Genomic DNA, 24,594 nt, shown 5'->3' with positions numbered 1-24,594 from the left:
AACCTTTTTACCTTGGAGGAACCCTGTAAATAACTTTTGGATCTCAAGGAACCCCTGTAAACAATTTTTTGGTCTCGAGGAACCCCGGCATTTATTTTTCAGGAGGCATGGTCTTTAAATAGGTTAGGCTGCTAATTTCACTATCTCCTATTACACTGCCACTCATTATACTGTCTCCTGACCCCCCAATTTAGTGCTTCTTGTTACAGTACCACCTATTATAGTGTGCTCTATTATACTTCCCCCACAATGGGGTAAAATGCCAGGGAACCCCTGCAGAGTCCTCAGGGAACCCTGGTTGAGAAAGCCTGAGCTAGAGCAAAAGCATCTTTAAATTTGGCTCCAAGGCTCCCCGTTGGTCTGTCAGGAGGATACACATTAGTCTGTTAAAAGGCCAATGGGGAGCTTTGGAGCCAAATTTAAAGATGCTTTTGCTCTAGCTAAACTTAGTAAAGCTAGAGCTGCAGCGGGGACTGAGAGTGGTGTACGTGTGGCGGCGGGTGCGCAGAAATCTTCAATCAAGATGTAACGATACAATAATGCACTATCCCACCACCAGTTTAGCCAATAGCATCATGTTTGTTGTTGATAGTTAAATTACCTGTACGCCAGGGCCGGGATGAGGCAGAGGCAAGAGAGGCCCCAGCCTCAGGGTGCAGTATAGGAGGGGGATCAGGGCTGGGCCAAGGCAGAGGCAACAGAGGCTCCAGCCTCAGGGTGCAGTGTAGGAAAGGGTGCAGGGCGGGGCCGAGGCAGAGGCAAGAGAGACTTCAGCCTCAGGGCGCAGTGTAGGAGGGGGCACACAACTTACTCAGCTATAATTCCCCTATTGTGTTTGAAGCAGAGAGAAATAAGAAAAGGGGATACATGGCAGTGACTACAATCCAGATAACTAGAGATAAATGTGTTGGGGGGCCCTGGGGCGAATCTTACTCTAATATCAATCAGTGTGTGACGGCTGGTGTGGGAGGGATGGAGGGGCCTCTTAGTCTAATAGCAATCAGTGTGTGACGGCTGGTGTGGGTGGGATGGAGGGGAGCACTTTGGTGTCTCAGCCTTGGGTGCCGGAGGACCTTGTCCCGGCTCTGCTGTACGCAAAATGTTACAAATTTAGATATTTACCTCAGTTGTAAGAAGTCCCTGGATCATCCCAGATCTCACAACAGCCCACCATTCCAGTGCTGGTTCCCTCTATACTGTATTCAATAAAACCTTGTTGAAAAGGCATTTTTGTGGCCGCACCCCCATCATCCATAAGCATATCCAGACCCAGCATGCCTGTGTAAGGAGGGAAAATCATGAGTGGCTACTACTACTGGGCATTTGGACTCAGAAGTGTTTGTCTATAGTCAGGAGTGGGGCTAGAAGATGAATAGAGAACCTGCGCTGTGGCAGTGAGCTCTATGAGGATCCAGGAAGCCTCTGGTCCATGAAGTAAGCATCTATCTTTTAGCCCCCATTCAAAATACTGCTTAGGAATGTGTTAAGAATCTGGTCCTTGTAAGCAGGGACGTAGCAATAGGGGGTGCAGAGGTTGCGACCGCATCAGGGCCCTTGGGCCAGAGGGGCCCTAAAGGGCCCTCCCTCAACTGCAGAATTAGCTTTCTATTAGTCCTGTGTGCATAATAATCACTTATACAGATACTTTGAATAGTGGTAATCATTAACAAACTGCTCCCCATCCCCTTCTTGCACCTCTGACACTGTAGTTGCCATTGGCAGGGATTGCTATGTATAGAGTGCTTGGGGGGTAATCAGTAACAAGCTGCTCCCCATCCCCTTCTTGCACCTCTGACACTGTAGTTGCCATTGGCAGGGAATGCTATGTATAGAGTGCTTGGGGGTAATCAGTAACAAGCTGCTCCCCATCCCCTTCTTGCACCTCTGACACTGTAGTTGCCATTGGCAGGTTTTGGTGCGCCGTATCAATTGTTATGTATAGAGTGCTTGGGGGGGCCCCAATGTAAAACTTGCATCGGGGCCCACAGCTCCTTAGCTACGCCACTGCTTGTAAGGGTTCTATTAACCATCAAGGTGTTGTATGTTACTTGTTATGGCCAAGCTTAATGGAAAGGGATCATTTTAATACGTATAGGAGAAGTGCCTAAGGCAGCAGAAACCCTAAATGCAGGCCAGCCAAGTGCAGTGACCATCTCCAGCTCTGCAGCTGACTCAGCCTGGTGATTAGTCCTAATTACGCCTACAGATCCCCAAATGTATAAATGGTTACATTCCCAAACCACACATGCGCTGAGGATACCTCTGGGCATCTGCATACAAAGCAGGAAAAAAAGGGTGCAGAAGCCGTTACTGACAAAACAGCACCACCGTAGGTCACCATAGATTACCTATTGTAAAAGCCTTTATTTGCGGCAAAAGAAGGAAATGTTGCCGCATGGCAGGACCCACTATCAGATGTCTCCCACTGCTAAAATGTACCTTCTTTACCACAAATTGTGGTTTTTATAATGGCATGGATATGCAGCAAGCAAAGTAAATTTTGGCACCCCAGACATCTGATTAGTGGTAGTGAAAGCCAGGAGCTTGCAATAATGCTAACTGTGGCATTGCATAGCGTGCACAGAGCAATAAGTATTTCTGCAAGCCCCCGGTGCCCGCTATGCTATCGTGCTCCCAAATTTTCACTAGCGCTAATCGGGTGCCTTTGGGCGCTGAAATTTACCATGCTTGCCGCATATTGCTGCTATGTGACAAAGGTGGTTTAGGAGGGGAGATGGGAAGATTTAGGCACCACCAGGGGGGGGTTACTTAGGTTTAGTCACCTCCAGGTGGGGCTTAGGGTTAGGCATCACCAGGGGGCGGTCTTAAGTTTATGCACCACCAGGGGGGTTAGGTGTAACTCTGTTATCTGCTAATTGTTCTAGCGAGGGCTCAGGCAGCACTGGGCTGCTGCAGGAAACTTCCTCTTCCGATTTCTGCAGCGGCATCCCCAGCACCCCTGCGGCTGTGACTCAGTATGTACGGTACTCCAGCCTCCCCAGCGGGACGCGCCCAACCCAGAGCAGTACTTACAGGTTGAGGAGGCGGGTCTAGTGGGTGTCAGCTGACACACTGATCAGCTGCCACTTTTCTGCTGGAACCTTTGCAGATTGGCCAGTTCCTTTTCTGGGCTGGTTTGTGATCTTTCCCACCTGTATATAAGCTCTGTTCATTCAGTTGCTCGCTGCCCGTGATAGCAATCAGTACGCTGGTTTTTCTGGGCACATAATCACTCCGTGATAATCATATTGTATTTCAAAGTGACTTTCACTATTGTATTTCAATGCGAGTGCCAGACTGACTTAGATACGACCTTAGCTTTACTGACCACTCTCTTGCCTAGTTCTTTGTGCTGCTGCCATCTGATCTAACGTGTATGACCTTAGCCTGTTACCGACTCCAATTCTGCCTAGCCCTTTGTACTACAGCCATCTGATCTAACGTGTATGACCCTAACCTGTTACCGACTCCGATTTTTGCCTAGCTCACCGTACTGCAGCCAGCTGATATTGTGTATTGGTCCACATAGCACCTAGCGTGATATTAGGTTTTGGCATTGGGAGAGGGAGGGTTCTGTGTGAGAGTAGGGTTAGGTTTAGCCATAGTTAGTGTTACACTCACCGTCCTGGTTTGGTCCGGCGTTCTTGCGGGCACGCCTCTACGTGCGTGTGGGTGCGCTAGGTTTCATGTCTTTTGCGAGTGGTTTGGCGAGCACAGCATTGCGCGTTGCGCGCGTAGGGTCATGCACTTGCGCAGAGTGCAAGAAAGGTCGCACGCATGCATAAAAGAGTATGAACGCATGCGCGCTGAGTGCAGTGCGCACGCGCAGGCATTATTGTTGCCGCCCAATTCTCTATTTAAGCAGGCCTGCCCTTCTCAGAAGTGCTGTTTGTTCTTACAGCGTGTACCTGAGCGATTACTTGTATCCTGTTAGTATTTCCTGGTTTGACCCTTGGCTTGTGACCCTGACTACTCTTGATCTCTGCCCGTCCTGACCCTTGGCTTGTGTTCCCAATTACGATTGTCTGCCGCCTGCCTTGACCTCCTGCTTGTCTCCGACCTTCCAGATATCCGCCTGCCCTGACCTCGGCTCCGTCCTCGACCACGATTACCAGTCTCTGGCTCTCCACACTGAGCTGTTCCCTATTCTCCGATCCACTGTAGAATTCCCTTAAGTGCAACCTGGTGGGCACTAGGCAGCTAAGTATCCACTTCCCCCTCCAGGGGTTGTGGCCCTGCTTCCCCCTCAAGGGGTCGTGGGTGAAGACCCGTGGTCACTTAGATCCTGTGCTTGGGTGGTTCATATCTCAGTGGAAAGGTCAACAGCACCTGAACTTCTCTGCAAGTCGTAGCAGTTAACCATAGTAAAATATTGGTAAACATTACAATATTTTACTATCAGAATCCATAAAAAATTGTAGTGATATTCTACTAGCAGCAAAAGGCAACCTCCTGAGCCATTTTTTCAGGCACCTTTTTTCATGTATGCTCTGCATATGGTCACACAAAGAGCACACATTGGTCTGGACTACTTGGGGGTCTGTAGAGCACACCAAGGAGTGGCCACTTCTAACGACTTATCCCGGAAGCACTCAGCTGAGGACCTCTCTTCTCTCTCTCAGGTATTTCAGAGACGTACTGATGGCTTGGTGGACTTTTACCGGGGCTGGAAAGACTACAAAAGAGGGTTTGGCAGCCAGCTGAGTGAGTTCTGGTTGGGTAATGACAATATTCACCAGCTCACAGCCACAGGTAAACCCCAAATAGAGGGGACCTTATTATATGGTCAGATTTACTTTATTCTCATTGGTAAATCGTTCAGTATTCTTTTCTCAGGTTCCTATCAGCTGCGAGTGGATCTGGAGGATTTTGACAAAAACAGGACCTATGCCACATATAGCGGGTTTAAGCTGGAGGATGAGAGAAATCTTTACCGTCTGCGGCTCAGTAAATACACAGAAGGCACTGCAGGTAGAATATTCTCTCTTGTATTTGTCATGTGTCGCCATCATACATGACTGCATCTTCCTGTGTGTTCTCTATGATAATATCGAGTGTCACTCTAAAGAGGAATAAGGTTGTAAATTTATAAAGGCAAAAGTGCACTTTGTGGAGGAAAGAATCTGCACACTCTGACAGGTAATGTCCAAGACTTTTATAGCTCAACAATAAGGCAGTTAAACTTAAAGAGAAACTCCAACCAAGAATTGAACTTTATCCCAATCAGTAGCTGATACCCCCTTTTACATGAGAAATATAATGCTTTTCACAAACAGACCATCAGGGGGCGCTGTGTGACTGATTTTGTGCTGAAACCGCGCCCACAGGAAGCTCTGAGTACTGCAGTACTTTTGGCAGTTTGTTACAATGTAACAAGGCTCACAGACAGGAATTAGCTGTTTACAGCTGTCTCTAACAGCCAAAACAGCTAACAGCAGCTACATAACCTGCCCACAGTAAAAATGTCACCATGTAATAAATGTCAGAATGTAAATCGGGGAGAGGAAAGATTTTACAATGGGCAAACACTGACTAAATCATTTATACATAATTATTGTAAAAATGAAGCACTTTTTTATTACATTATTTTCACTGGAGTTCCTCTTTAACTGCATTTCTGTTGCACAATAAAAATCTTGGATGTTGCATGTTGAGTGTGTGGATTGTACTTCCATGTTGTGCCTTGCTACCTGTTTTCTGCACATTTGAAAGGGGTGAGAGAAGTTTTGCCGGATGTTGAGAATGTGTTTAAAAAAACCCCCAAAAAACTGTTTGTTGCTGTGTGGGTACATGCAGGCGTACGTACAAAAAGGGCGTCAGGAAAAAAGGGTACGGGGTGTAAACGGTAATACTGTGCTATATTTCGTTTACAAATCTGTAAATCATTAAATAATGTTTATGAAATCGGAAATTATGAAAACGTTAATCTTCCCTGTTTCAAAAGTGAAACTTATAATTACGTTTGTTAAAAAAACGATAATATATGTTTAATCGTTATAATTGTACATTATTGTGAATAACCTTCATTTATTGTTTGTTCTTATAATAAAATAATAAAATATTGTTTATAATGATATAAATATAACTACATTCTTAATAAGTGTTGTAAAACATTAGTAAGTATGTGTAAACAATAGCGGAGCCGCCGGCGCGCAGGGCAGCGTGGCGGCGACCTCTGCATCCCAGCCGGCGGTTTCCGTTCAGCTCACGGAACCGCCGGCACAGAGCAGGGCGGGCGCCGCGGCCACTAGCAACACGGCGGCGGGTCCCACAATGCGGCCAGCGGAGTTTGGGGCGCGCGTGGACTCGGGGCCTGGCCTCTCGGATGTTCTGAGGCAGAGGGTCACACGCGCGCGCGCGCAAGGAGGCAGGACTCTTACCTCCTACGTAGGAGGGTCAGCTGATTCTCCTGTCAGCTGACATCAGGAGAGTCCCTGATTGGTTGGGCTCTGGGGCAGCACTGAGTAGCTCTCTTCTACAAATACAACTGTCAGTAGCAAGTTGTCTGCTGTCGTGAATACACTCGTGTTAGCACTCAGACGTTAGCTCAGTGCCCTGGTGTTGATACTAAGGATTTCACACCTTAGTTAGGATTGTATTTGATATTGTATCTGTGTTTTGACTTCGGTTATCCTTGACTACTCTCTCGTTCTACGCTATTGTACCTCTGCCTATCTGATTCTTGTTGCCGAAATCTGCCTAATTACCGATTACTCTTCTGCCTTCCGTTCCTGTACTGCTGCCGCCATCTCTGTTGCCGAGCCCTTGCCTCGCTGACTTTGCTCCCTTCAGTGGAACGTCTCCCACTGGAGGGTTATCTCTGAGGCTTGCCTCTCCGAGACGCCTGCCCCAAGCAGACGGTTACTGCTGGGGGTCGAGATTCCTCACTCTGCCTGGTTAGAGGATCTCACTCACGGAGTTCCCATTCAGAGGTAACCACACCTCTGAGGAATTGCCGTGAGGTGGATATTTCCACACTTTTGTGATATTACTGTATTTATTGTGTTCCTTTTGCTGGGTGTCCAGAGGTTAGCGATATATCCGTATTATCGGTGATTCTGCAGATCGCCAATAATAGGTTATATATCTGTATTCTTGGCGATACTGCAGATCGCCAATAATCAGATTCTCTCTGTGTGCTGACACCGATCGTTACAGTATGACTAAAATTTTACTAAAACTATACCTAACCCTACTCTCACACAGAACCCTCCCTGTACCTATCCCTAACCCCTAGACCCCCCTGGTTGTGCCAAAACCTAAGACCCCCTGGTGGTGCCTAAACCTAAGACCCCCCTTGTGGTGCCTAACCCTTACCACCCCCCTTAGTGATCGCTTTATTATGTGGATAATAATGTTTTACAAATAGTGACTGTAAAAAATATATTGCAATTTACGTTACGTACTGATTGCTTTATTTTGTGAATAATAATGTTTTACAAACAGTAAGGGATAACATTTTAAATAATGTTTTAGTTAAATAGGATAAATATGTTTAGTATTTTTATAAACGTTATTAGTCATGGGTGCATTTTCTAAACGTAAATCATCACAAGCACAGTTATAAAACATTAAAAAGCTCCGGGTGCCGTTTGTAAAACGTTATTTATCTCCGGTGCCCTTTTTTCCTGTTCGGCGCCCATTAAACGTTATTTATTATGGGAGTGTAACAAACGTTGGAGAGGCAGTTGCGGTGAACAGCGATACCACCACAGCTGCCTCCAGCTCTCTGCCTAGCAATCTATCCGTGCCTCGGGCATCTAGCACATCGAGGACGGGGTTGTCTGTTGCACATAAGGTCGCCTTATCGCGTGCGTGCGCGCGCGCACAGACAGAACCTTTATGCGGGGAGGAGGCGCGTCAGCTGACCGGCCGGTCGGCTGACGTTAGAGGAGACACTCGTCGCTCCTCATTGGCTGAGAAGACTGGGCGTGACGGAGGGGGTCTCCTCTGCTTCAAAAGCCAAGCTGAATCACTCTCAACTTGTCTGCTGTTGGAAATACTTGGTGTTAGCGCTCAGACCTTAGATAGTTCTGGTGTGCTTTGATCCGGGAGGAAACCGGGAATTTCACACAAGATAGGAACTGTTTGATAGCTATAAGATTATTCATTACTGTGTTATTATCTGTGTATGACTCTGGTTCCTTCTCACTACTCTTCTGCTCAGTGATTCTGTACCTCTGCTCATCTGATCTTGCTGCCGACTCTGCCTGTTTAAACCTTTCTGTCTCTGCCTTCCGATTTTGTACTGCATCTGTCTGTCTGTTGCCAACCCGATTAGTCTGACCACTCTACTCTCACCAGAGGGCCCTTGACTCTGGTGAGGGGTGCTGTACTGTTAGTACCCACCAGCTCCTCTGGTGAGGTATAGCTAAATCTATCAGTACTACTGTTGCACCAATCACTATACTTGCTATTGCTGTCACATCAGCTGTCTGATATATCTGCATAATAGGTGATTCTGCAGATCACAATATAAACAGGTATATAGCTGCATTATAGGTGATACTGCAGATCACCTAATAATCAGAATTCTGTTTCTTGCTGACACAAATCGTTACAGAACAGCAGACCAAAATGTCTATGGACGCACTGCGTAGCCAAGTTGAGGCCTTGACCACAGCGGTGAACAATTTAACCGTATTGGTAAATACCCAACAGACTCAGATCACCCAGCTGTCTGGGGTTGTGCTGACCCTCCAGACTGCAACCGTACCAGTGCAGTCCCCTTCAGTTATAGAGCCCAGAATGCCTCTGCCAGGGAAGTTTACAGGGAATAAATCTGATTTTCAGAATTTCAGAAACCGCTGCCTTTCTTACTTTGAGATGAGACCTGTTTCATCAGGGACTGAGAGTCAGAGGGTAACCTTCATTAAAATACTTTTATCAGGGGATTCACAGACATGGGCTTACAGTCTTCCTACTGGTCATGAAGCATTAACTTCAGTTCAGAATTTTTTCAAATCAATGGCTATCATATACGATGATCCAGATATTGCAGTCATTGCTGAGAGGAAACTTAAAAATCTCAGGCAGGGACATAACACCGCTGAGACCTATGCAGCTGAGTTTAGACGGTGGGCAGTATTGGCTAGATGGGGTCAGTTTGCATTATTAGACTGTTTCTTATCAGGGTTATCCGATCCCGTTGCAGACATAATACTAAGCCATCCTGAACCCAAGACTGTTGATGATGCGATCTCTCTCACAGTAAGAATAGATCGCTGTGTTCATTATCAAAAGCAAGCTCGTGGTAGAAACTCTGTGAAGTCTGTCCCCGTCACCTCTCCTACACCTTCTCCTCCTCGGGATGAGCCGATGCAGATCGGACATTCAAAATTGTCAGAGGTTGAGAAAAATCGTAGACGGACGGAGGGGCTCTGTCTATATTGCGCAGAAAAGGGCCATATAGTACAGAACTGTCCTAAAAAGGCGTAAAACTCTGCCGCCTAGGAGTAGCTAGAGGTACTACCCTAGGCGAGCTAGTGTTACCTCTAATGGATAATCGGTTACTACTCCCTTGTTCTATTTCCTGGAAAGATCAAGTCCGGTCTCCCCAGGCATTTATAGACTCGGGTTCAGCCGCCAATTTTATAGATTATGATTTTATTAAAAAATTGGGGATTCCCCTACTCCCCTTAGACAGACAGATTGTCCTCACAGCAGTTGATGACTCTCCACTTCAAGGGAGTCAGCCTCTGTCTCTGACTCCGAGTTTGTTATGTCATGTGGGGGTATTGCATAGAGAACAAATACAATTCTTTGTACTTAAAATGACCACTTCCACTGTAATCCTTGGGATGCCATGGCTGCAAAAGCATTCTCCTCAGATAGATTGGAGCTCTGGCCAGTTGCTAAGCTGGTCCTCCTTTTGCCATCATCATTGTATGGAGAAAGTTGCTGTTTGCACCACCAGGATTCAGGTGGAAGGGTTACCTGCACAATATGCAGAATTTGCTGATGTATTTTGTCCAAAGTCGGCGGACAAACTTCCCCCACACAGAAGTTTTGATGCCCCATTGAGTGAGGACCTGGTTGTATGCCCCCTAGAGGCCATTTGTATAACTTGTCCGCTCCTGGAAAACTCGCTATGCAGGATTACATTAAAGAAAACCTTGCCAAAGGTTTAATCCATCCTTCTAAGTCTCCGGCTGGAGCAGGGTTCTTTTTTGTTCAGAAAAAAGACGGTGGGCTCCGCCCTTGCATAGATTATCGTGAAAGGAATAAAATTACCATAAGTAATCGTTACCCACTCCCGTTAACTGATGACTTGTTCTCCCAGGTTACTGATGCGTGTCTTTTCTAAACTCGATCTGAGAGGGGCATACAACCTGGTACGCATAAGAGAGGGTGACGAATGGAAGACGGCGTTTAACACACCTGACGGGCACTACAAGTACCTTGTTATGCCCTTTTGGGTTGTGTAACGCTCCTGCCGTCTTCCAGGAATTGGTCAACGAAATTTTCCGAGAGGTCCTGGAGCGATTCATCTTGGTATATCTAGACGACATACTGATTTTCTCACCCAGTTTAGTGAAAAACAGGGAGCATGTGAAGTTTGTCCTGAAAAAACTGAGACAGAATTCTTTTATATGCAAAAATTGAGAAATGTCTTTTTGAGGTGTCAGAAGTTCCTTTCTTGGGTTATATAATTTCCACCTCAGGACTCTCCATGGACCCCAAGAAGGTAGCTGCCATTTTGGAATGGCCGCAGCCCATGGGGCTGAAGGCACTCCAAAGATTTCTTGGCTTTGCCAATTATTACAGAAAGTTTATCAATGGATTTTCTTCTGTAGTTTCACCTCTCACTAACCTCACCAAGAAAGGAGCTGACACTTATAATTGGTCACATTAAGCACATTCTGCTTTCTCATCTCTGAAGAAATTGTTTTGCTCCGCCCCTATTTTGCGGCATGTGGATGTCACTTGTCGCTTTATAGTTGAGGTGGATGCATCAGAGATTGGGGTCGGGGCTGTACTGTCTCAACACTCGGGTTTGCAGGGCAGATTGCATCCGTGTGCCTTCTTTTCACATAAATTCTCTCCCGCTGAGAGGAATTACGACATCGGTAACCGAGAACTGTTAGCCATTAAACTCACGTTTGAGGAATGGCGTCATTGGCTTGAGGGGGCAGAACATATGATTACAGTCTATAACAGGCATGGGCAAACTTGGCCCTCCAGCTGTTACGGAACTACAAGTCCCACAATGCATTTGTCCTTATGAGTCATGACTGTGGCTGTCAGACTCCTGCAATGCATTGTGGGACTTGTAGTTCCTTAACAGCTGGAGGGCCAAGTTTGCCCATGCCTGGTCTATACTGACCACAAAAATTTGGAATATATTGAAGGGGCCAAGAGGCTTAGCCTTCGACAAGCCCGTTGGTCATTATTCTTTTTGAGATTCAGAATTATCATCACGTATAATCCAGGGAGTAAAAATGTCAAAGCTGACGCCCTGTCTAGATGTTTTGAGCCCGAGACAGTACAGCCACCAACTCCCGAGAACATACTGCCCGAGAAAGTCGTTGTGGCAGCTACCGAGACATGGGAGGATTGATCGCTTACTTTGAAGCCCTATCAACAGGACGTTCCTGAGGGGAAACCTGATGGAGTTCTATTTGTGCCACTTCATTTCCGTCTACAGATTTTACAGTGGTTTCATGCACATAAAAATGCAGGGCATCCTGGGGTGGCCAGAACGCAGGATCTACTATCTAGATATGTTTGGTGGCCATCACTGTTCCTAGATTGTAGGGAATTTGTCAGAGACTGTGCAGTCTGTGCCAGGAATAAGCCATCCAGACAGGCTCCTGTGGGCACCCTTCACTACCAGTGCCTAAGGAACCATGGACCCATTTGTCCATGGACTTTGTGGGCGAATTCCCCAGTTCTGAGGGGAAAACAGTTATATGGGTGGTAGTCGACAGGTTCAGCAAAATGGCTCACTTTATTCCACTGGACGGACTCCCCTCTGCTCAGCAAATTCTGGAGAGCCTTTTGTCATCATCTTGGAATGAACCTGTCATTTTCCTCCGGCTACCACCCACAAACCAATGGGCAAACGGAGAGGGTTAATCAGTCTTTGGAGCAGTTCCTTAGATGCTATGTGGCTGATGCGCAGTTGGAATGGGCAAAGTTCTTGCCATTTGCAGAATTTGCGCATAACAACCTGAAAAGTTCCTCTTCAGGCTTTTCTCCCTTTCAGGTGGTGACAGGGAGATCTCTCAAATTCTCTCCATTGCCAGTGGTATCTTCTCCTTTCCCTGCTTTGGAAGGCTGGCAGGGATCTTTTAAGGAGATTTGGACCATGGTCAAAAGGAATCTGGAAAAGGCCTTGCAGACCCAGAAAAAGCAGGCTGATAAAAAGCGATCAGTGGAATGGGACTTTGTACCCGGGGACATGGTGTGGGTTTCTACCCAACATCTGGCGCTGAAACAGCCATCAGCAAAATTGGGTCCAAGATTTATAGGCCCATACCCTGTTTCCAAAAAGATTAACAATGTCTCATGTCACTTCACTGCCACCCAGTATGAGAGGTGTTAAGTCATTCCATGTGTCTCTGTTGAAGCTGCCTGTGCATGTGGATTCCTCTCCACCCCTCCCCCCTCCCCCCCCCCCCCCCGGGATGATTGATGGGGAGCCTGAGTATGAGATTGAACGGATTTTGGATTCTCGTCTGGTGCGTAACTCGGTACAGTATCTTGTTCACTGGAAGGGGTATGGGCCCGAGGAGAGATCTTGGGTGCCGAGTCATCGCATGCATGCTGAGGAACTTAGGAAAGAATTTCATGAGTTGCATCCGGAGAAGCCATGCAGAACGTGTCCGGAGTCCACGCCTCAAGGGGGGGTACTGGAACAAACGTTGGAGAAGCAGTTGCGGTGAGCAGCGCTACCACCGCAGCTGCCTCTAGCTCTCTGCCTAGCAATCTATCCGTGCCTCGGGCGTCTAGCACACCGAGGACGAGTTTGTCTGTTGCACATAAGGTCGCCTTATCGCGTGCGCGCGCGCACAGTCAGGACTTTTATGCGGGGAGGAGGCGCGTCAGCTGACCGGCGGGTCAGCTGACGTCAGAGGAGACACCCGTCGCTCCTCATTGGCTGAGAGGAGTGGGCGTGATGGAGGGGTCTCCTCTGCTTCAAAAGCCTAGCTGAATCACTGGCAACTTGTCTGCTGTTGCGAATACTTGGTGTTAGCGCTCAGACCCTTAGATAGTTCCGGTGTGCTTTGATCCGGGAGGAAACCGGGGATTTCACACAAGATAGGAATTGTTTGATAGCTATAATATTATTCATTACTGTGCTATTATCTGTGCTTTACTCTGGTTCGTTCTGACTACTCTTCTGCTCAGTGATTTTGTACCTCTGCCCATCTGATCTTGCTGCTGACTCTGCCTGTTTAAACCATCTCTGTCTCTGCCTTCCGATTTTGTACTGCATCTGTCAGTCTGTTGCCAACCCGATTAGTCTGACCACTCTACTCTCACCAGAGGGCCCTTGACTCTGGTGAGGGGTGCTGTACTGTTAGTACCCACCAGCTCCTCTGGTGAGGTATAGCTAAACCTATCAGTACTACTGTTGCACCAATCACTATACTTGCTATTGCTGTCACATCAGCTGTCTGATATATCTGCATTATAGGTGATTCTGCAGATCACCATATAATCAGGTATATATCTGCATTATAGGTAATTCTGCAGATCACCATATAATCAGGTATATATCTGCATTATAGACAAGATCTGCTGCATATCCTGTTTGAATGGCATGTCAGTGGACCACCACCAACACCCTTTGTGTGCCACTCACCGCTGTAATAGACCAACCAATGGTCTATATGCACCTTGGGACTGTTCCAGGGTCGTCCCCCACCTCTCGATCACAATGCTCTTTACAATCCAGATGTAGCTTCTTATGCACCTCAATAAAAAATGCTCCACATAGCGTAATACTGCTAAAACCGTTTTAATAATAAAAAGCAAGTGCACTTACAATCTCCATGTCGAATTAAATGTATGAGTAATTTTGGCACGGGCTCTCCCCCGCATAGGTGGCCAGGCTGGCAGGCTTAGGCTGGACCCTGTCACTCCTCCGCTGCGCATACGGTGGACGCCGGGATACCTGTTTGCCTCCTCACCACGATGCTCCGTGCCCAATCCGATTCCGCAATAGACTCCGCCCTGCCGAAGCGGATTGGGCACGGAGCAGCGTGGTGAGGAGGCGAACAGGTATCCCGGCGTCCACCGTATGCGCAGCGGAGGAGTGACAGGGTCCAGCCTAAGCCTGCCAGCCTGGCCACCTACGTGGGGGAGAGCCCGTGCCAACATTACTCATACTTTTAATTCTACAAGGAGATTGTAAGTGCAATTGCTTTTTATTATTAAAACGGTTTTAGCAGTATTACGCTATGTGGAGCATTTTTTATTGAGGTGCATAAGAAGCTACATCTGGATTGTAAAGAGCACTGTGATCGAGAGGTGGGGGACGACCCGGGAACAGTCCCAAGGTGCATATAGACCATTGGTTGGTCTATTACAGCGGTGAGTGGCACACAAAGGGTGTTGGTGATGGTCCACTCACATGCCATTCAAACAGGATATGCAGCAGATTTTGTCTATAATATAGGAGAAGATAATTTTAAAGTTTCTGATGTTTTTGGACATTTTACAATTTTAGGAGCTCTGCACATGGACTTTTGACCTACTGTGATTGTGTGCTTATATGCCAGAGTGCCATCTTTCTTGTTTTATATATCTTTTATTGTGAAGAGAGGGTGAACTGGCTAACCTTTCAAACCTTTGCTGTGAGCGCTGACCTCTTGTGATTTATATATCTGCATTATAGGTGATAAAGCAGATCACCTAATAATCAGAATTCTGTTTCTTGCTGACACAAATCGTTACAGGTAGTGAATGGTGGCGCCCTTTTTGTCCACTAGCTGCCTGCGCCCTTTTTTCCCGTTCCCACATGCAGTGTGCAAGGGTGAAAAACAGCTGAGTCATAAGTCTTCCAGCGTGCAGTAACCCTCTGGGATCCAATCCTCATTCATCTTAATAAAGGTCAGGTAACCAACACTTTGTTGACCTAGGTGACTTTTCGTGTCAGTGAGAATACCTCCGGCTGCGCTGAAGGTCATTTCTGTCAGTATGCTTGAGGCAGGGCAAGCCAAAAGTTCGATGGCAAATTGTGACAGCCCACAGGGTTGTTCATTTTTTTGCATCTGAGCAACTTTCACCTCTCAACTTTCACCTCCCACTCATTTGCAAATAACTTTATCACTACTTATCACAAGTAAATGATCTATATCTTGTTTTTTTCTGCCACTATTTAGGCTTTCATTGAAGGGTATATTTTGCTACAAATTATTTTATTCTAAATCCATTTTAACAGGAAGATTAAGAAAGTAATGGAAAAAAATCATTATTTCTCAGTTTTTGCCATTATCATTTTACATTAATACATGCTACCGTAATTAAAACCCATGTATTTAATTTGCACATTTGTCCCAGTTATTACACCTTTTAAATTATGTCCCTATCACAATTTATGGCGCTGATATTTTATTTGGAAATAAAGGTGCATTTTTTGAATTTGCGTCCATCACTATTTATAAGCCTATAATTAAAAAAAAAATGATATTAACATACTCTCTTGATATGCATATTTAAAAAGTTCAGAACCTTAGGTAACTATTTAGGTTGTTGTTTTTTTGTTTTTTTTTTCAATTGTAATTTTTTTTAAATTTTGTATTAAAAAATGTATTTGGGTAATTTTTGGTGTGGAAATGAACAGCTAATTTTTAAATGTAATAGAATGTATTTATTTAAAAAAAAATACATGTGTGTGTAGCTTACCATTTGACCACAAGATGGCCACAGTCAGAAAAGTCCTGGAAGTGTACGATCACGTTTCCAGGAAGTAAAAAGAGGACGGGGAACTTTTTTTTTTTTTTTTTTTTTGCAGAAATACAGCGGTCTCTGATAAGAGATCGTCTGTTTTTCTGCGGGGGACAGGGATTGATGAATGGGAAGTATATTCCCATTTATTGATCGAGGAGCTAACAACGCGCAGTGGGAGCGTGCGTGATATCGCTCAAACCGCACATTGACAGCGGCAAAGCCTATCTGGACAAACATATTCATCCGGATAGGCTTAAGTTGTTAAACTGTCATTTTTCTAAGTTTAAAAAACATTTTTACTTGCATTTGTAAAATCAAGTTGCTCAAAAACTATAAAGTCTTTTTGCAAAAAATTCTTTGTGACTTGTACCCACTATTCTCCTTAACATAAATAGCAATTTTGGTGTCAATAGCATGTATGGGGGCTTTGCTATTCACTGCCAAAGTCGGCAAGAAATTACGCAAAATTTTGCAAAATTTTATGCAAAATTATGAATGGCTGCACAAAATCAATTGATTTTGTAAATCATAATTACGTATAAGCGCAATTGCAAAAATTTACGCAAAATTTAGCAAAATCGTAATTTGTTGATTACGATCACCACTAGTTCCAATTTGTTGCTGCTGCACCAGGAGGAAAGCTGTCCCACCACATACCTGTATGCAGACTCGTCCCCATTTTGTATGAGACCCACTACTGTTGTGTCATCTGCAAACTTCAGAACCTTAATAGATGGATCTGTGGAGATGCAGTTATTGGTGTACAGTGAGTGGAGCAGTGGGGAAAGCACACAGCCCTGGGGTGCACCAGTACTGACGGTCAGAGAGCTTGATGTGTGTTTCCCAAGTCTAACATGCTGTCTACTGTTGGTTAAGAAATTTGTTATCCATTTGCAGATGGATTCAGGTATGTGTAGCTGGGAGAGCTTGCTATGTGGCAATCATGCCCGTTTTTAGGGCCGTGCGGCCCGTGCGGGCGCCCTGAGCGCTGTTGGGAGGGGGGCGCTGTAAAGGAGGGGGGAGCTGGGGCCACGGGGAGGGCAGCCCGACCTCTCCCTGGGCTGCCCTCCGTGCTCCCCCTCAGATGCAGAGTAATTAGTGCAGCAGGAAGCTTTGTACACAACTACTCACCTCCCTGCGTTCCACTCGCCGCTGATCTCCTCTCGACATAGACGCTGATACACACGCTGCTTCCTGTTTAGCCGGAAGCAGCGTGTATATCAGCATCTATGCCGAGAGGAGATCAGAGGTGAGTGGAATGCAGGGAGGTGAGTAGTTGTGTACAGAGCTTCCTGCTGTACTAATTACTCTGCATCTGAGGGGGGAGTACAGAGGGTGGTCTAGGGAGAGGTCGGGCTGCCCTCTCCGCGGCTACGGCTCCCCCCTCCATTATGGGGGGGGCCTACCTAACCTATACTGGGTGAAGCTCCAGCCTGAACTCCTCTAAAGCAGCTCAAAGCAGTGCCTAAATCCAGCTAATTTGCACAGCATGTCGGAGGAAATGGAGATGGAGACAGAAGCGTCCAGAAGGCGGAGACTAGCGAACCTCTGCCCGAAGAAATTGAAAGACTTTTGTGGAGAAATCTCAGCGCTCAGCACACAGGAAACAAAGTGGTGCTGAAGCAGCAAAACACCCTCCTAACATTTGAGGCGAAGGCGACTCCACTCAGACTGGCGAAACTCTGCCGATCAACCTAGCCTCACTGCCCGCGAATCTATCAGCCACCTCTTCACCTTCAAACAGCCCAGCCAGATCGCATCCCAGCATAGAGGACACAGAGGAAACTAGCAAGGTAGGCCCGCATTCTGCTAATGCACTCAACACAAACAGTGCTTCTTCAGGCCCAGCAGACATCACATCCTTTACTCCTACAGATCAGGGTGTGGTGCAAGCCTATATAAAAGACATTCTGCTATCATTTAAATCAGCCCTTATTGCAGACTTTACACACATGCAAGCCACAATGCAATATGAGATTACAAGCCTGGGAGAAAGGGTGGATAATTCTGAAATCTCTGCCATAATTAGAGTTGAGCCGAAATTTTAGTAATTTCGAATTACTATAATTACGCATGCGAAATTTGCGATTACGATGCGAAATTGCGGTAGCGTAATTGCCATTAAAATCGTAATTGAAAATACCGTAAGCGTAATTTTCAACGCGTAATTTCGCGTTTCGTTCATGCCGTAATTTCGCATTAAACGCTACCGTAATTTCGCGTTAAACCGTAACGCTCCGTATAATATAAAAAAGCCGCCGACTTTTTTATTATTATTATTATTATTATTATTTAGTATTTATATAGCGCCAACATATTACGCAGCGCTGTACAGTGTATATATATATATATATATATCTTGTCACTAACTGTCCCTTAAAGGAGCTCACAATCTAATCCCTACCATTGCCATATGTCTATATTATGTAGTGTAAGTACTGTAGTCTAGGGCCAATTTTTTAGGGGGAGCCAATTGACTTATCTGTATGTTTTTGGATTGTGGGAGGAAACCGGAGTGCCCGGAGGAAACCCACGCAGACACAGAGAGAACATACAAACTCTTTGCAGATAGTGCCCTGGCTGGGATTCGAACCAGGGACCCAGCGCTGCAAAGCGAGAGAGCTAACCACTACGCCACCGTGCTGCCCAGACTTTAAGGGTTAATAGCAAAGCCCCCTTAAATGCTAAGAGCCTCAAATTTGGAGCATATATTAAGGAGATCAGGAGGAATAAGAGGAAATTTTTTTTTTTCAAAAAGACCTTATAGTTTTTGAGAAAATCGATGTTAAAGTTTCAAAGTAAAAATGTATACATTTAAAAACCCACCGACTTTAACGGTTAATAGCAAAGCCTGCTTAAAGTTTAGGAACACCAAATTCCCAGGGTATATTAAGGGGATCAGTGGGAATAAGAGGAAAAATTTTTTTTTCAAAAATACCTTATAGTTTTTGAGAAAATCGATTTTTAAGTTTCAAGGGCGAAAATGTCTTTTAAATGCGGAAAATGTCAGGTTTTTTTGCACAGGTAACAATAGTGTATTATTTTCATAGATTCCCCCAAGTGGGAAGAGTTTTACTTACTTCGTTCTGAGTGTGGGAAATATAAAAAAAAAACGACGTGGGGTCCCCCCTCCCAGACCTCTTTAACCCCTTGTCCCCCATGCAGGCTGGGATAGCCAGAATGCGGAGCACCGGCCGCGTGGGGCTCCGCACCCTGACTATACCAGCCCGCATGGTCCATGGATTGGGGGGTCTCGGAAGGGGAGGGGCAGCCAAGCTTTCCCCTCCCCCTCCGAGCCCTTGTCCAATCCAAGGACAAGGGGCTCTTCTCCACCTCCGATGGGCGGTGGAGGTGAAGGCCGCGATTTCCTGGGGGGGGGGGGGTTCATGGTGGAATCTGGGAGTCCCCTTTAAAAAGGGGTCCCCCAGATGCCCACCCCCCCTCCCAGGAGAAATGAGTATAGAGGTACTTGTACCCCTTACCCATTTCCTTTAAGAGTTAAAAGTAAATAAACACACAAACACTTAGAAAAAGTATTTTCATTGAACAAAAAACATAACCACGAAAAAAGTCCTTTAATATTCTTAATTAACCATTAATACTTACCTGTCCCTTTAAATAAATGATCCCTCGCAATATCCTCGGAAATGTTCTATCAGTTACAATGTAACAAAGTTATTACAATGTAACAACTTTGTTACATTGTAACTACGCCGCACCCGACGTCACTCGTCGCTCAGCCGCCGCAGGGACCCGACAGAGCTCTGAGCTATATAGCTCAGAGCTCTCTAAGCATCTTTGTATTTGGGCTCCAAGGAGCCCCATTGGTCCTTAGCAGACCAATGGGGTTCCTTTAAATCAGAAGGAACCCCATTGGTCTGCTAAGGACCAATGGGGCTCCTTGGAGCCCAAATACAAAGATGTTTAGAGAGCTCTGAGCTATATAGCTCAGAGCTCTGTCGGGTCCGTGCAGGACGCTAAGTCCCCGCCGGCTCCCGCTGCCCTCCCCGCCTCTCCCACATGTCACCCACATGTCACCCACATGTGGGTGACAGATGTGGGCGGGGTGGACAGCGGGAGGCGGCGGGGACTTAGCGTCGTGCACGACCCGACAGAGCTCTGAGCTATATAGCTCAGAGCTCTCTAAACATCTTTGTATTTGGGCTCCAAGGAGCCCCATTGGTCCTTAGCAGACCAATGGGGTTCCTTCTGATTTAAAGAAACCCCATTGGTCTGCTAAGGACCAATGGGGCTCCTTGGAGCCCAAATACAAAGATGCTTAGAGAGCTCTGAGCTATATAGCTCAGAGCTCTGTCGGGTCCGTGCGGCGGCTGAGCGGCGAGTGACGTCGGGTGCAGCGTAGTTACAATGTAACAAAGTTGTTACATTGTAATAACTTTGTTACATTGTAACTGATAGAACATTTCCGAGGATATTGCGAGGGATCATTTATTTAAAGGGACAGGTAAGTATTAATGGTTAATTAAGAATATTAAAGGACTTTTTTCGTGGTTATGTTTTTTGTTCAATTAAAATACTTTTTCTAAGTGTTTGCGTGTTTATTTACTTTTAACTCTTAAAGGAAATGGGTAAGGGGTACAAGTACCTCTATACTCATTTCTCCTGGGAGGGGGGGTGGGCATCTGGGGGACCCCTTTTTAAAGGGGACTCCCAGATTCCACCATGAACCCCCCCCCCCCCCCAGGAAATCGCGGCCTCCACCTCCACCGCCCATCGGAGGTGGAGAAGAGCCCCTTGTCCTTGGATTGGACAAGGGCTCGGAGGGGGAGGGGAAAGCTTGGCTGCCCCTCCCCTTCCGAGACCCCCCAATCCATGGACCATGCGGGCTGGTATAGTCAGGGTGCGGAGCCCCACGCGGCCGGTGCTCCGCATTCTGGCTATCCCAGCCTGCATGGGGGACAAGGGGTTAAAGAGGTCTGGGAGGGGGGACCCCACGTCGTTTTTTTTTTATATTTCCCACACTCAGAACGAAGTAAGTAAAACTCTCAGAACATACAAGGCAGTCCGTGCACAGCTTCCTGAAATCACGTTTATTTCGCCATATTCTTTCGCCAGCAGGCAGAAAACATGTCACATTGCATCAGACATATATACACAGTGGATCGATCTGACCTGAGTGAAGGACGGGTGCGGGAGGGTGACCAGGGGATGAGAGGACGGCGCAACAGCCGTTTCGCGCCGGTGTGGCGCTTGTTCACGTGCGTTTGTCCCAGGGCAATGGCGGCGTGCACGGACTTCCGAGATGTTGTCTGGAAGCCCCGCCCATCACGCTCGCCATTGGCCCACAGTGTTGGAAAGTGAAGTGTTCGGGTAGAGGAGGAGAGGACCTACTACGTAACAGTGTAGGAGTGAGAGATGATGAATCCGCCTATTAGGTGGGTCTGTGAGGAAAAGGGGGAGGATCGCCTGATCCGGCGAATAACATAGTGACGTGCTTGCATATATTCAACAAGTGCCAAAACATAGTGTGTGCCGTACATTTGTGGGCTAACATGCCAATAAAAAAAAAAACATCCATATTACAAACCTATGAGGAAGTGCATATACCATACCTATCAGGAAAGACTATATCACCCCAGATAGTCCTATTGTCATAACTGATACAATCTCCACCAGGTCGCGGATGAAATGAAGGCCCTTTGTTACAACAGGGTGCCTGATAATTTAAGTAGCACAGAGAGAAGGGCCATTCGTTGGCTCAAGCAGCGCCGCGACCTGGTGGTGAAACAGGCGGACAAAGGGGGGAACGTGGTCATCATGTCGGGTGAGGCCTACACACGGGAGGCTTAGAGGCAGCTGGAAAACGGGGAGTTGTATGAGCGCCTGGACCGCAATCCGACCACCAGGTACCAGTCACTCCTCCGCACCCTGTTGAGACGGGGGGTTGAACTGGGGTACATGCCGCAGAGGTTAGCCACAGATTTATTGCCCATGTCCCCCCGGTATCCTGTGTGGTACCATCTTCCCAAGTTGCACAAATCGATGGAGAGCCCTCCGGGGAGGCCCATAGTCTCGGGATGTGGGTCCCTCACGGAGCGGCTCTCTCGTTTCTTGGACCACCTGCTACGCCCTCTACTCGTAGGGGTTCCAGCACATCTGGCGGACACGTTGGATGCAATTAATGTTGTTGAAAACGTGGAATGGCGACCTGGATACAGGCTCGCCACAATTGATGTAGAGAGTCTCTACAGCCGGATACCACATGAGGATGGTATAAAGGCTGTCCTTCGGTTCCTTGACAGGACCAACAAGGACACGGGATACAAGGATTATCTTTGTGAGTGTCTTAGGTTTGTCCTGACACACAATGCGTTTTTGTTTGATGGAAGATGGTACCACCAGACCTCCGGGACGGCCATGGGAACCTCTGTGGCATGTACCTATGCTGGGCTCTTCTTGGGAGCCTGGGAGGAGGACTACGTATTTAGTCCCTTGAACCCCTTCCGGGGAAACATTAAGAAATGGTCGCGTTATGTGGACGATGTGCTGGTCGTGTGGCAGGGAGACCATGAAGTTTTTGGGGAGATCATGCAGCACCTCAATGTGAACAGGATTAACATGCGATTTACATCGGAAATCAACGACAGGGGCGTATGCTTCCTGGACTTGATGATTAAACCAGATGGGGCCAAACTGATCTGCGAAGGCTTTAGAAAATCCACGGCAGTTAACTCATTATTGCATAGAAGCAGTTATCACCCCGAGCATGTTAAGTCATCCCTGCCATACGGCCAGTACTTACGTCTCAGGCGTAACAACACTAACCCCGATACATTTGAGTTGCAGGCGGGGGAACTTACCGCCCGCTTACGGGCAAGGGATTACGACAGTGCTGCCCTGGAGGCAGCTAAGGAAAGAGCTGGGGGAGGGATAGATCCACCCTCCTAACCAGGCAGTCCAGACCCGAAAACAGTGGCTCCTTCACATGTACATTTGATTACACCCCCATGACCAGAAAGTTATCTCAGGTCATAAAAAAGAATTGGTCGCTCATAACCAGGGACCCCGCTCTGCAACGGATCTTTCCTGACCCCCCGAGGGTGGTTTACAGAAGAGCCCCGACTTTGGGTGATGTTCTTGTACGGAGTGAATTTCGCTCCGTCACATCGCCCAATTGGTTGATCATCAGACGCCCTAGGGGGAACCACAAATGTGGCAAATGCAAATATTGTCCACAGATGTTGGAAGGCACGAATTACAGGATGGGAGGGGTACAGTGGGAGGTCAGGGCTTTTATAACTTGTCAGACAGAATTTGTCTCTTATGTCATCTTCTGCCCCTGCCACTTTTACTATGTGGGCAAAACAACCCGGCCCCTCAAAGAGAGGGTAGGGGAACATCTCAAGTCCATCAAGTCGGGGAAGGGGTGCCCTCGTCTAATTGAACACGTTAGAGAAGCCCATGGAGGCAAGTCCAAGTGTTTAAAATTTGCAGGACTCCTACATGTTGCAAACCCCAGGAGGGGAGGCAATAGAGACCAGGAGTTAACTCGTCGTGAATCTCGTGTAATCTTACGCACAGAAGCAATGGGGCCTTTGGGCCTCAATGATAGGCTGGAACTATCCTGTTTCCTTGATCCTTGAGCTTCTGGTGCCTCCCCTCTCCCCATGGACTTGGGAATGTTTCCCCCCCCCCACCTCTCTAACCCAAGTGAGTATGGCCCCCGCCTCCCCCCTTCCCTTATCGATGCACTTCCTCCCTCTCCTCTCTTCTCTTTTACCTTTTCCTCTTTCTTTGGGAAGTTTATCTCCTCTGCATAATGGGAAACCTCTCCGCTTCATACACCTCTGTAAGTGTTTCTCTTTATATTCTGCACATCGGTGGACGTCCTGGGTACAGGAGATCTTGCACTGTGGCTCATGGGCAAGCCTAGAGCAACAGTGCATAAAAGGAGTGGGTGGAGGGACAGGTGCAGAATGAGTACGGAGGTCGTTGTGACAGGAGGTGCCACCAGAATTCTGGTGGCCATGTTCACTCTCTCTTATTTATGGGGAAAGAGTTGGCTTGGTTGTTGCCTTTCTCCCCCACTAGAGTAGACCATCCCGTCAATGCACTGTCTGGTCCAGTACGCCCCCACCCCATCCCTGGCTTAATCCCAATAGGACGCCGATGGTGGCGTTAGCCTTATGCAGCTCTCCTTTTCTCTATGGTGCTAGGTTGCTCCCTAGTGTTCTCTCTGGTAGACTGCGTGTCAGTGGTTTGTGCCCCTTTTCCCCTCTTTGCGTTTCTTGACACAATACTCTGGAGGATACTCAGCCCTGGCCAAACCAATGGTGGTCCGTTTAGAATAGAAATAGGACAGTAGGTGGGAACAAGAGATTCCACTGAGGGAACAGTCCTTAGGCTTCGCTCCTCCCCTTTTCTCCCCTATTCCTCCTTTCCTCTTAGTGTTTTTAAGCAGGGATATGAGGTGGTTTTAACTTTAATGTTTGAATAAAGATGTTCCTTTAACGGCAGCTGATGGAGATTGTATCAGTTATGACAATAGGACTATCTGGGGTGATATAGTCTTTCCTGATAGGTATGGTATATGCACTTCCTCATAGGTTTGTAATAAGGATGTTTTTTTTTTTTTTATTGGCATGTTAGCCCACAAATGTACGGCACACACTATGTTTTGGCACTTGTTGAATATATGCAAGCACGTCACTATGTTATTCGCCGGATCAGGCG

General features: G+C 46.9%; 1 protein-coding gene across 2 annotated transcripts in view; it reads left to right on the top strand.

The window, feature by feature from the left end:
* Nucleotides 1-24,594, top strand: part of LOC137560845 (ficolin-1-B-like) — a 151,638-nt gene that overhangs the window by 32,595 nt on the left and 94,449 nt on the right. For both annotated transcript variants that reach the window (XM_068271990.1, XM_068271989.1), the window contains 2 exons: nucleotides 4,623-4,752; nucleotides 4,837-4,971. In XM_068271990.1, the coding sequence (XP_068128091.1) occupies nucleotides 4,623-4,752; nucleotides 4,837-4,971 (265 nt within the window). The remainder of the gene's footprint in view (nucleotides 1-4,622; nucleotides 4,753-4,836; nucleotides 4,972-24,594) is intronic.

The sequence above is a fragment of the Hyperolius riggenbachi genome, chromosome 3, assembly GCF_040937935.1.
Source record: "Hyperolius riggenbachi isolate aHypRig1 chromosome 3, aHypRig1.pri, whole genome shotgun sequence".
NCBI classification, from domain to species: domain Eukaryota; kingdom Metazoa; phylum Chordata; class Amphibia; order Anura; family Hyperoliidae; genus Hyperolius; species Hyperolius riggenbachi.
Note: the sequence above shows the minus strand (reverse complement) of the source record. Positions and strands in the feature narration are given on the sequence as shown.